The sequence below is a fragment of the Eulemur rufifrons genome, chromosome 8, assembly GCF_041146395.1.
Source record: "Eulemur rufifrons isolate Redbay chromosome 8, OSU_ERuf_1, whole genome shotgun sequence".
Classification (NCBI taxonomy): domain Eukaryota; kingdom Metazoa; phylum Chordata; class Mammalia; order Primates; family Lemuridae; genus Eulemur; species Eulemur rufifrons.
In genome coordinates, this window is record NC_090990.1 from 15357636 (window position 1) to 15370740 (window position 13105).

General features: G+C 54.3%; 2 protein-coding genes across 5 annotated transcripts in view; both read right to left on the reverse strand.

Annotated features, from left to right (window-relative positions):
- The window catches only part of TCEA3 (transcription elongation factor A3), a 34205-nt gene extending 29871 nt beyond the window's left edge, over positions 1–4334 (reverse strand). Inside the window, exon 1 of the mRNA XM_069479533.1 lies at positions 4162–4334. Within this exon, the coding sequence (XP_069335634.1) occupies positions 4162–4230 (69 nt within the window). The 5' untranslated portion in view covers positions 4231–4334. The remainder of the gene's footprint in view (positions 1–4161) is intronic.
- A 2361-nt stretch (positions 4335–6695) lies between these two features.
- ASAP3 (ArfGAP with SH3 domain, ankyrin repeat and PH domain 3) overlaps positions 6696–13105 on the reverse strand; it is a 47844-nt gene continuing 41434 nt past the window's right edge. For all 4 annotated transcript variants that reach the window (XM_069479531.1, XM_069479532.1, XM_069479530.1 and 1 more), the window contains 8 exons: positions 12895–12980; positions 12618–12733; positions 12045–12112; positions 11853–11960; positions 11524–11719; positions 10487–10712; positions 9814–9904; positions 6696–8821 (listed from right to left, as the gene is read on the reverse strand). In XM_069479531.1, coding sequence (XP_069335632.1) covers positions 8747–8821; positions 9814–9904; positions 10487–10712; positions 11524–11719; positions 11853–11960; positions 12045–12112; positions 12618–12733; positions 12895–12980 — 966 coding nt within the window. In that variant the 3' untranslated portion in view covers positions 6696–8746. The remainder of the gene's footprint in view (positions 8822–9813; positions 9905–10486; positions 10713–11523; positions 11720–11852; positions 11961–12044; positions 12113–12617; positions 12734–12894; positions 12981–13105) is intronic.

Genomic DNA, 13105 nt, shown 5'->3' on the forward strand with positions numbered 1-13105 from the left:
GGACAAATACTTTTGCTTCTTATTGAGTAAAGAGAACTGTTTTAATCCCTAAGATTTTAGGGCTCAGCATAGAGCCCCATGCTCCCTGAGTGAATGAATAAAGCACAGCAGAAAGTGAGAGGGAGAAAAAGGAGGCTCAGATTTGAAAATCTGCAGGTTGCCAGGCCCTAAACACCCCCTGACCCACTTCGGCCTTCTCCTTCCTCCCACCCACTTCCTAGAAGCCAGCCCTGGCCTCCTGTCCCAAGACCAGTTACCTGGGGAGCACCAGCTGACTGTGTCCTGTATGTCCCTTTCCTTGGCTCCCACTTCATGGTTCCAGCCGCCAACCCCCACTCTGCCAGGCCTGGACCACGTCCCAAGGGCTGCCCTCTGTCAGTCCTTAGCCTCCCTCAGAACCTGGGTTCACAGTATGTTTTTAGAGGTAGGACCTGCAGATAAGTGTGCGTGTGAACTTGTGGGTGTACAACTCCACGTGTACCACTAATCAAAGGCTTACTATGTGCTGGGCATGCTTCTAAGTATTTTACTTGTATTATCTCGTTTAACTCTCATAACAGCCCTATGAGATAGGTCCTATTTACAATCCCATTTTTATAGAATTATTATCCACCGTCACAGAATAGCAATCCAAGAAACAGAGGTTAAGTAATTTGCCCCAGGTTACACACTTTGTAAGGAGATGAGCTGGAATACAGGCCTTTTGGGCTCTAACCACTATACAACTACGTAGGTATGGGCATAGACCTTTCTAGACATCTATAATGATGAAATATCAACATTGGTAAACACAGTGGTGTGCTGGTCAACATTTAACAACAATCAGTTCTCAAAGAAAAAAACTGACTTGCAGTTTTTGCCACTTTCTGTGGTGTAAATACTCCTCCCACGGCCACTTTCAATCTACCAACATGCCAGCACTGAACCGAAGGAGGTATTGGGAGAGATGTGCAGTACTATACCATTATATATTATTTCCACCATATAGATCTAATAGAAGTAAATTACCTCAAGACCAAATATAATAGTAAAATGTAGTAAAATAAACAGAAAGTGTTGATTTTGGAGGATTTAGTACCTTTTTTTTTTTTTCTCTTTGAGACAGAGTCTCACTCTGTTGCCTGAGCTAGAGTGCCGTGGCGACAGCCTAGCTCACAGCAACCTCAAACTCCTGGGCTCAAGCAATCCTACTGCCTCAGCCTCCTGAGTAGCTGGGACTACAGGCATGCGCCACCACGCCTGGCTAATTTTTTATATATATATTTTTAGTTGTCCAGCTAATTTCTTTCTATTTTTTTTTTTTTTTAAGTAGAGACAGGGTCTCGCTCTTGCTCAGGCTGGTCTCCAACTCCTGAGCTCAAACTTTGGCCTCCCAGAGAGTTAGGATTACAGGCGTGAGCCACCGTGCTTGGCCAGTACTTTTGTTTTTAATATATTTAATTGTAAGCAGATAATTTATGGCAGTGTTTAACAATGAGCTAGCAAAATTCCAATTCACAACCCGTGTTAAGCCAGTTCCAGTTCACCACTGGGTATATGGCTCTGTGTGTCACAGCTATATATTTATAACTGGGTCATATTGGGGAAGAATGGCCATGAGCCTGGATTGTAGCTGAGTTCACAAAGCCTTGTGCATACGTTGCTGGGTGTGTCTCTCTGAATACACACACGGAATGTACAGCCAGCAGTATCTCTGGTCCAGGAACTATGAGTATGCAGCTTGAGGCACAGCTGTGTCTATTTGTTTTTGTGGGATGATGTCTGTATTGTAATGTCTGAACGTGTAAATGCGGCTGTTTGCTAAGTCTCTAGCTTTGCATGTCTGGCTGTAGCTGTGTCGTGTGCACACATGTGTGTGATTGTCTTTGTGTATTATCCTGTAACTATAATGGTCAGTGTGTGTCATGTCAGTAGCTGTGTCTCAAACGCAGTTAGGTTTGTAGTTGCTTGTTTAGCTATTGTGTGTGGCTGTGTGTGCGTAGCTATGTCTGTTAATGAGTAGTTACACGCATGTGTAGCTGTGACTGTAGGTACTTGGTTGTATGTCTGAAGCTGTCTGAGTTGGTGCATGCTCCGAGCATCTGGCAAAGCCCTAAGTTGCTGGGACTCCAGCAATTGGCAGTAAACCCCGGGCCGGAGCTGCAACGTGGAGGATCCGTCTTATTTCAGGAAGTGTGTCCTCCTCCGCCTAACCACCGCTGGGCGGGCCCACTTTCACTCCCAGAGCAGGCCCCGCCTTTCTCGGCCGGATGCCCGGAGTCAGTGCCCACCCAGACGCTGCCAAGAGCAGAGGCGCAGACGTGGCTGTAAGCTGGCTCTGTGCTGCAGAGACCCTGCGGCCAGACTTGCATCTTTCCTAGAGACGGCTCTGGGCACTTCCACAAGAACCCGTTCCCAAGGGACGCTATTTCCTCTTCCCACTTCACGGAAGAGGAAACTGAGGCCCAGAGAGGGAAGTAGAACCGCTTGCCTAGGGCCATAAAAGGAGTGAGGGGAAGCCAAGGCAGGTCCCCTCCTTTTCAGCCAGAGCTCTACCCTACCCCGGCTGCCTTTCCCTGGGCCTCCTAGGCTTCCCCACCCCACACTACCCCTCTCACTCAGAAGCCCAGAATTTCTTTCCTGGCCCAAGCCTGAGCTCAGTAAGGGGCTGGGCTGGGATAACTCGACCACTTGAAATGGAATTCTGCTCAGAATACCTGGCTGGGCTCTGCCACCCCCAGCTGGGAAAGGCCACCCCATGGACTGGAGGCTAAATTGTACTGAGGATTTTGGAGGAGCCTGGAATGGGGGCCGGTAGAGGCTGGGGGTGTAAGGGTGAGACGCTCCCATCGCTCCGCAGGTTTGTACCGTACCTTGCTGTTTCACCTGGCTGCGCAGAAGCAGGGCTCCTTCACCAGCTCCTACCAAGCCTCAGGCCGAGTCCTACTAAGGGCTTTACTAACCTGCCTCTTCAACCCTCACCACTGCCAGCAGAAACAAGAATCCAGTGACACCCCTTACCCCGAGGCGGGTAATCTCATCTCCTTATGGATGAAGAAACCACGGTTCTGGCTTTTACATGGACACCAACTCATTACTGCACAGTGTCTACTCTGGGGTCCCCATGGTTCCAGTGACCCCTCCTTCTGGCCTTGGCCACTCTTCCCTGCTCTAAAATCCTCCTTAGGGTCTCTCCCTTTGCCAAGCTCCTAGGGTCACAGGATGTATTGGAAATGCACGCCCTGCTGCAGCACATGGCTATGGGAGGTGGGAGGAAGAGGACCTTGGGACAGGGCAGGGTGGAGGAGCATGCCTACCTGGCCCCCCTCCCTGCCCTTCCCTTCCCTCCCTGGGTGAGCCCAGGCCCTCCAGGACTCAAGGCCAAATTTGCTCTGGCCAGACGACCAGGCAGCCGCCAGCCCGAGGCAAAGATCACGGGAGATGAAACATTAACTTCCAGTCGCTCTGGGCCTCCGGAGTCCCGCTCCTCCCTCCTCCCTCAGGCCCGCCACCCCCCCCCCCACCCCGCGGACACCCGCACCTGTTCGGCCTCCCCCCCGCCCGGGCCCCACCCCAAGGCCAAGGAAAGGGAAAGTTCCAAACAGAACTGGTGTTGGCACCGCACGCCCGTGGGGGCGCGGGATCGCGGCTCTTTGCTCTTCTCCCGCAGATCCACTCGAGGGGTGCAGGGGAAACGCAGCTTAGCACCTCTTCTCAGCCCAAGTTTCTCTGCCCCTTCTCGAGCCACCCAGGATTTGCCCCCCCCAACCCCCCCGCCCAACTCCCCGCTGTCGCCGCCGCTCCCCGGGCTTTGCACACGTCGTGAGTCCCGGGACTCCGAAAGTCCTTTCCCGGGTCCAGGTCTCTTCGCCCCCTTTCCCGGGCCCTGCACAAGCTGCCCAGAGATGAACCCTACACGTCCAGGGGGACGTGCACAAGTCGCTCCTCCGGGCAGCACGGTCCCCCTGGCACCCTGGACCATGCACACGCCCACCCTGAGGTGCCCAGCAAGTGTTCCCAAGGGGCCCGGAGTCCTGCACCAGCCACACCTCCCTCAGGTCCCTGAGTCCCGCACGCGCCTGCCAGGCGCCCAGCCAGCACGCGCCCCCGGGAGTGTCCCCACCCTCGCTCGCGCCGCGCCTCCTGGGGGCGGGGGCCGTGGCCCAAACTCTGCAGCCTCACCATGTTCTTCCTGGCCACCATCTTCTCCAGCTTTTTGGCGATCCTCAGCAGCTCCTCTTCCCGGCCCATGTTGGCTCACGACGCCCGGCAGGACGAGGGGCGCAGGGGCAGCGGCAGGAGGCGCCAAGGCGGAGGGCGCGCAACCCGCGCGGGCCCCAAACACACAGGACACACACGCCTGGCAGGGGCGGGGCTCCCCCATCACAACCCCACCCCCCCGCCGGCTCGTCCGCCTTCCAACCGTGGGGGGCGGGGAGGGGTGGCGTGCACTAAATATAGACTTCAAGGACTCGCCCGGGCAAAGATTGCCAGCGCCGGCCGGTCGGGCCTCCTGGGAGGGACGAGGCTGTGAGAGAGGGCCCCTCACCTCCGGCCTCTGCCGGGGTGTCCGGGGGCTGAAGGGAGATTTGGGGAGGAGGGCTCTCTGGCGATCAGGGAGGCTGTTGTCCCGGGCCACAAGAGGTGATCGCGGCGTAGAGGAAATCTCCAGGAGCTTCGGGAAGAGTTCTGGGTTCCTGAGTCTCTGCACCGCTGCAGCTCAAAGCGGGAGGACCCAGCTCCCTGCCTATGCCCAGGTGGCGGCATCTCGCTGCGCGCAGATCACATCGTTTGTGTAGGTCATTAAATCCAGCCCTGCCTTAACCTGTGCTCGCTCCTTCGTGCACACGGCCAGTGCGTGCCGCGGGTAGCCAGGCTCTCTGTTTAGGTCTGTATACCCCAGAACTCAGTTTGCTCAGTCTACTTTGTTAATGAGGTTTTGCATTTCTAACAAGCTCCCAAAAGCTGCTGATCCCAGGACTATACTCTGAGTAATGAGGGCTTGGAGATTTTCAACTGGATCAAACTTTGAGAAATACTGATCCAGGTGTACGAGTGCCCTTTATTTATTCAGGGTCAGGCCAGTGCCTTTCCAGTGCGGTTGGGTTTGGAAGGTCATCTTGGTGCAGGGGAGGAAACGCAATTGTGCCGCCTCCCCCAGCGGTGCACAGATCTGCCTTCCTATGGAAGGACCTCTGAAGCATCCCCTGCAGACCTAGTGCTCTTCGTAAACACATGAGTTTAATTGACAGATAATGATCTTCCTGTGAGGGGGATGGGGGCTCAGGGACCTGGAGGAGGGGCATGAAAAGTGGTTCTTAATGTGTTCAGCTGTGGCTTGGGGTGTCCAGTGAAATTTCCAGACTTTCCTGAGAACTCCATCCCAGCTTGGGTCACAGAGACAGTCCGGTGTGGACACCTATAGTCCAACTGCTGATACGTGACTGAGATCAAGGTAGGACAGTGGGTTTTCTTTTCATTCATTCAACAAATATGTATTGAGTGTCCAAGCAATGAACAAGACAGACCCAGTCCCAGCAAGCTGGAGACTCAGTCAGTCTACGGACAAGAGAAACCTTAAAGAAATACACACATGGTCAATTACTGCACTTATCACAGCTGGGGTGAGGGGTGGGGAAGCAGTACAGGGCACCTTAAGGACACCTCTGAGGGGACCTGCACCAGTTGGGGTGTCATCTCTGTAGAAACAAAGTTTAAACGTTGCAGAATGGGAGTTAGAGGGAGGAGGTAGGGAGTGTTCACCTACGACAGGAAGAAACATTCATTCATTCATTCAACATACAGTCACTGAGCACCGGCGGGACGCGGTGGCTCACGCCTATAATCCTAGCACTCTGGGAGGCCGAGGCGGAAGGATTGCTCGAGGTCAGGATCGAGACCAGCCTGAGCAAGAGTGAGACCCTGTCTCTACTAAAAAAATAGAAAGAAATTATCTGGACAACTAAAAATATATAGAAAAAATTAGCTGGGCATGCTGGCGCATGCCTGTAGTTCCAGCTACTCGGGAGGCTGAGGCAGGAGGATCGCTTAAGCCCAGGAGTTTGAGGTTGCTGTGAGCTCGGCTGACGCCACAGCACTCTAGCCAGGGCAAAAAGAGTGAGACTCTGTCTCCAAAAAAATAATAAAAATTATTTGCTGTGCACCTCCTATATGCCAGACAGTTCTTGATCTGGGCATCCAGAAAGGAACAAAACAGTCCTCTTGGACCTCTGAATGTGCAAAGCTCAGGGATGGGAGGGGGCTTGGCATGTCAGTGTTGAAGGAAAACAACAAAAAAATCGGTGTGGCTGCAGCATAGAGGTGAGGAGAGTGTGGCGAGAGACAGTGGGTAGGACCTGACCACTCAGAGCTGTAGGCCATATTTGGGAGATTAGACTTTAATGGTTTGGGATTCTGGGAGGCCTCTTGGCCATCCCCCAGCCAAGGCCTTATGGGTTGAAGGGACAGCAGCTTGCAGCCACTTAGGTTTGTCTTCTTTTAAGAAAACAGATTTTCTTCAAACTTCCACCCAGTCTCTACCCTGAGCTGTGTGACAGCAAAAGAAGCCAAGACTCCTACATCATCAGGGCTTGAAGGGCCCTAAGAAAACACGGGGTCCAGCCCCTTCATCGTACAGACAGGAAGACTGAGGCCCGGCGAGGGTGATGATCTGCCCAGGGTTGCAAGGCTTGGCTGTATCAGACCCTGTTGGTACCCACCATATCCCTTCCGCCTACCTGTCCACCCTGGAGGTCACCTGCAGACAAGTCATGGACATACCTGGGACAGCTTCCCACATTTCTCTGATTGAGGGCTTTGGGGTGGGCAGGGAACTGATGCTCGCAGAAAGGACACCCTCAACCAGCAGGAAACCAGAGTTGGTGGTAAATATCCGGTTTCTTCACTCTCCATGGGACAACCTGAAGGCATGTTCTAATCAATACCATCTCACAGGTCCCCAGCAAGATTACGCCCTTGTTGCCCTCAGAGGTAACCCCTAATTAATGCATCCTTTGTTGATTTTTGACCTTGTTTCACCTTTCTATTCCCTCATTATGCTTCCTGGGATCACAAATAAACCACTTGCCCCCAAATCCTTGTCTCAAGGGCACTGGACAGGGATGGTGGCTGAGGAGCAGAGGAGGCACTGCAGTAGAGTCAGGACTTCAGGTCTCCAGACTCTAGTCCAGTGTTCTTTCCAGGGTTTCTCGGCCTGGGCACTATTAACATCTTGGCCCAGATAGCTCATTGTTGTGGAGGGCTGACCTGTGCAATGCAGGCGGTTAGCTGCTTCTCTGACCTTTGTCCCCTAAATGCCAGTAGCACCCTCCAGTTGGGAACAATCAAAACTGTCTTCTGCTTTGCCAAATGTCCCCTGGGGCAAACTCCCCCTTGCAAACCACTGCTCCATACCAGGCTGTCTCCCTTGTCAGGTCCAGAGAAAGAATTCCGAACTCCAGGATTCCTTTCCCTTCCCTGATGTTCTTCAGATCACATAAACAGAACCACTGGAATTTCCCCCCAAAATCCTTTATTAGAGATGCAGGAAATAAGTCTGAGATGAACAAAACCAGACACTGGGGGCTCAAAAGACCACCCACACAGAGCAGCCAGGTCTCCAGGGTAAGCAGCCCAGCCTCCCTGGCCAGACCACTACAGTGGCATTGGCGCTCTCTGGCCTCCCCTGCTTGGCCTGGCCTGTCCCTGCCGGGGCCCAGCACCCAGTAAAGCTATCTTAGTGGCTGACTGGCTTAGGAGTATCTGCTTTCTAATCAGTGGTGAGCAACGGTGAAATTTCTGTCACTGGGAAGCAGAACTTTGAATCTCTGCCCTCCCATCTCTATTGCTCCCCCTTCTCCTTTCTGGGCCTCTGACTTCCCCAGACTAGAAGGCTCCTGCTGAGTCGGCCAAGAGAAAGAGGAGACGTGGGGATCAGCCAACCCACATGGTTCCTTTCCTTCTTGCTAAGTCAAGGAGATAGGCAAATACAGGTGAGTCCTACTCTACCTCCTGGCTGGGGAGTATAATATAGAGAGCCAGAGAGGAAGGCCGTGCCGTTCCTCAAGAAGAGTGACATTCATTTAACAGCCAGTACAGCACAGGTGGCTATGGCTGTAGACAACTACAGTGGTCACACAGGTATATAGCAGCTGATTGTCCTGGTTTATACCTGCCCAAGCCCAGAACCATCCCCCCGGGATCTGGCCCTGCCCACTCCCAAGCCCGATCCTTGAGACCAGCTTCCCACCAACAGGGCCCTTGTCTTATTCACGCGGCATCCGAAGTGCCTAACACAGGTCTGCACACAGAGCTGGAATTCAGTAAAGGAATGCTGGACCGATAAATGGCCGAGAAGACAGTCCCTGGTCTGGCAGTCTCTGATCTGGAAGTGAATGATGCAGGAGGGTGGTCCTACTCTTGTGCAGCCCCCAGACTGATGGGAGAAACAGTCTTGATCTGAAGAGGGACTGAGGCTTCTGCAGCTGCAACCAGCTCAGGATTACTCAGACCCAGCCACAGGGGCCCCTGGGCCCTAGAGGGTAATGAGATAGAGCAGAAAGAACCGCCATCAGCCCTAACATGGAAGGGCCCCGTGTTCATGGCAGGGGCATGGCCCACAGTAGGAAGAAGGCCAGCCACAGAGGCACAAGGGACACAGAGAACGAGACCCAAGAGAATGAACGCCTCAGCTCGCCAGTTTTGTGAGCTCAAGTCCCAGCTCTGAATGTTGGGGTCCAGCATGAGGCGTGCAGGGGCCATCAAGGAGCTAGTCTTGCAAAAGTTGCACAGAGCTTGCAGGGAGGACCCCTGTCCTTGACCCATCTCCTTCAGTGAAGCCAACCTGCGGAAAAAAGGATGAAACTGACATTTTCTAGGTACCTATTACATACCAGGTGTTTATCTCACTCAGTTTCACGTCTATCCTATTGTGGGTAGATTAAATTATTCCCATCATACAGACAATGCAACTGAGGCTTGAAGAAGTAAAGCCATTTGCCCAAGGTCTTCACTCTAAAGCTGGGCTCTTACTATGATAAATGCCACAACAACAGGCATCGATTAACAGCGTGATGAACACTTGATTTTCAGGGCAACAGTGGAACCGGGATGTGGACCCAGATTTGTGTCTGGTGCCTAACTTTGGTGGGCTGAAGATGATGATTCCTCAGAGAGACCCAGCTCCTGCCCCTGCCATCTCCCACTCCCAGTATGACCAATTTGGTCCCCAAGGAGTCCCCAAAGGAACAAGGAACAGAGGAGGCTTCCTTTCCAACACAACTGCCTCAGATCTATACCTACTCCCAGGGTCAACTAAATATATGTAATTGTTGGAGGCTTTGTGATTCAGCAGGGAGAGGCTGGATTAAGGATGACAGCTCTCGCTCTGTCCCTGTCACATCCTGCTCTGCCTGGGGTCTGGAAGCCCCTGCGGATTCCAGGAGACTTACTGTACAAGGGGAGAGTTAGGCAAACCAAGGACTGGTACCCGACTACCCCGACCCTGCCTCTTCTGCAGGGAAGTGATTCCTTCTGCACGACAGGCCTGGCTGACACAGCTTTGCTCATCCCTCCCTGGAGAGGAGCCAGAGCTTGGGCCTTGTCACCTCTGTCACCTTCAAGGCCTGGGCTCTCCTCAGCTTGGCCCAGCCCTGGGCTGGAGCAGGGAAAAAGGAGCACCAGGACAGGGACTGGCCAAACTGTGACCGCCTGGGCCCACGGGTACTCCAGCCATGGGGAGAGGTCTCCCACCCCAGTACGCCTACTCCTGACCAGCTCTGCGTCCCAGGCACCCTGCCACCACTGCCCCTCGAGCCACAGTCCCGGAGCTCCTACCGGCACGTTTCTCTTGGGCAGAGGCTGCCTGGCTGAGGGACCATCTTCCAGGCTCCGGGCCCCCCGCCGGTAGGAGCGAGTGCTCTCGGAGCTGGAAGGCAGGGAGAGGCCAGCGTCACCCTGGTGCCCAGAGAGCCCCTCAGAGTGGGGATAAAGGGCTCGGGGGCTGATACGATACAGCAAGCCTGGGGCTTAGGATGGGTGGATAGAGAGTCCGCAAGACCCCGGGGCTGGGTCCATCACAGGTCCAAATGGCCTGGAACGGATCTCCAGAGGGCTCCGGGCATCTCCCCAGGTATACTTCTCCCAAAACTCCAGACTGAAGGGTTTGCAAGGAAAGGGGGGGTACTAGATCCTGGGTTGGAGGTGGGGACGGAGTGAGACCCCACACAGAGCCTCTAGAACAAGCTGCACAGGTTAAACCTTCTCTACTCCAACTCCAGCAGCCAGGGTCCCAAGCTCCTCCCCAGGTCTCCAGGCAGGGCTTGGGGAGGTATGTGAAGGGGGCAGAGGTCCAATCACCCTCCACCCAAGGTCCAGCAATGCTGCATAAGTCATGGGCCCCAGAGCTGGCCCAGTCTTTGGGCAGGTGCTGTTTAGAGGTGGGGAAATACATGGATGCTTACAGAGGTCAGGAGACTCGCCCGGGTTGCACAGGTGGGCTCTCACTAACCTGAACCTGACAGGGGGATACGTTTCTGAAGGGGTGGCCCCAGATGTCAGGCTGGGTCGGGAGGTGCCTAGGGGCTCCCGGAGGCCCTCCTCAGAGCTCGGTGGGGCTTGGCTGGGACTCCCGGGTTCCAGGGGGCTTGTGAGGCTGGAGGAGGAGGAGGCTGGACTTCCCAGGTTCTCGGGGGCCTCAGAGGGCTCTGAACTCAGGCTGGGGACTTCAGAACGATCTGGAATCAAAAAAGATAAAGCCTGTCTTCATCACTTGCTCTGTGCTCAATTTCAAAGCAGTCTTTGGCCTCTAGGACCCGTCAGGGTTCTCTGCCAACTTCCCATTCCCTGTCTATCTCTCCATCGCTCTTCAACTGGGGCAGCAGCCAGGGCGGACGCACGTCTTTGCTCCTGCCCACACTCTCTCCTCAGTCTGGACTCTCCTGCCCATCCCTCAGGCTCAGATCGGAGGCTACCCCCACCACCAAGCCTTCCTAAACCGCCCCCAGTCCCAACAGACCCGCTCCCTCCCTCCCCTGACCTCTCAGAACAAGCCTGTTCCTTCACTGAACAAACAGTTCTTACGAACAGCCAGGCCCTGGGCTCGGTGCTGGAGAAACAGAGTCAACCAAACATTCAAAGTCACTGTCCTTTGGGGATTTATGTTCTGTATGACATTGTGCCTTGTATTATAACGGATTTCATTCCAGTTTTTATCTCCCCTCCTAGACTGTGTCTTGGTAGCCCTCAAAGGACTCGGGATGCAGTGGATGCTCGATACATTCTTCTCTTTTCCCTTAAATGCAGCATTGAGGAATTTGGACTAGGAGACCTGGGTTTGAATCCTACATCAGAGACATAGCTGTGGGATCTCGGGCATGTTACTTAACATCTCTATTGCTTTACCTACAAGGGGAAGATGATAACCCCCACCTGAGAGGTGACTGTGAGGATGATACGGACTAACATATGCATTCTTAGCTCGGCGCCCCAGCACACAGTAGGCCCTCCGTGCATGGTATGAGCACTTTTCTGGGCAACCAACTGTACCTCCACTGGCATGTCTTGCACACCCTTGGACCATGGTCCGAGAAGAGTTCTTGACAGGCAAGGGTGGGGGGCAATCCTCACTCTGGCTCTGCGGGGTGCCCGGCCCCAGGCTGGCAACGGTCTCGTAGGTCTTGTTGCTGATGTCCAGCCTTCCACCGACCCAGCGGGCGTGGGCAGGGGGCTTCAGGGGGCAGCGCTGCCGGGGCAAAAGTGTGGGAGGGAGGACAGCCTGGTTCCTCCAGTTCAGCTCTGCCCCTCCCCACACCAGGCCCAATCTGGCTCTTTCCTTCTGCCACCTAGAGGCCTGAGGGGCAGGGGCTGGGACCCACCTTCTCTTCCTCATCCTCCTCACTGTCAGAGCCCGGCTCTGTGGAAATTCCCCAGGAGTAGTCCACATGCAGAGGGAAGGCGAGCGTCCCAGCCTGGGCCTGCTCCAGCTGCCAAAAACAAAGGCGTGGTCAGGGGCTCAGGAGGGAGAGAGAAAGGGTCAGGGGGCTCCTCTCCTCCTCATAAGGCCTCACCAGCTCCTCACACTCCTTGTGCTGCTTCTTCCTGGCTATGTCCAGGGCTGTCTCTCCTGCCTCATTCACTGTGAGGGGGAAAAGTCAGGGGTCATGGTCAAGGTTAAAGAGACATTATAGCTTAGAAATTAAGATGGGTCTCTGGGTTCGCATCCTGGTTCTGCCACTTTCTGGCTGTGTGACCTCAGGCAAGTTACTTAACCTCTCTGGGATATAATTGTTTCATCTATGAAATGAATGTAACATTTGTAACTACCCGACAAGGTTGTCATGAGGATTAAATTAACTAACATGTGTGAAACACTTGGCCCTTTACCAGGCAGATGGTACACAGTAAATGGCGGCTACTACAATCATTATTATCCAGATTCAGCTGGTATTTATTTGGCCGGGTACTTTCAGAAATACTATTTATCCTTTAGTAGGCCTGCCAGATCAGTGGTATTATTCCCATTTTACAGATGAGGAAGCTGAGGTTCCAGAGATGAATGACAAACCCCAGTGTCACAGAGGTGGCTGGAAGCAAGCCAGGATTAGAACCCAAGTCTGCTGGAGGCGGCATTGGAGCCCCACCTGCGCCCACCGGAGCTCTCGCCTTCAGCAGCAGCTTGAGGCAGTCGGGCTGGTTGTGGAGCGCGGCGTAGTGAAGGGCGGTGTTCCCGTCCGCAGCCTTGGCGTCCAGGTGACCGCTGTGGAAGGAGGGTCCAGGGAGGAAGGGAGGGGAACCCCCCAGTGAGGGGGTCAAAGTCAGGGGGAAACAGAGGGAGAGGAAAGGAGGGAGAAGAGTGGGAGGAGAGGGAGGAAAGAGGGGAGTGTGAGGAGGCGGACGGACGGGCAGGGAGTTGCTCACGCGTTCTGGATGATGAAGTCCACCAGAGGCAGGGAGGCCTGGTTGGCGACTTTGACAGCCAAGTGCAGGGCGAGCTCTCCAGGTGCCTGAATACACATCCACACCTCTGAGTTTCCCCCAGATCACCTGCCCCCAACCCCAAATTACCCTCTTGACCTCTTGCTGCCCCCTGAGACCCCAATATGAAGCTGCCAGAACCCCAGAGGATGAG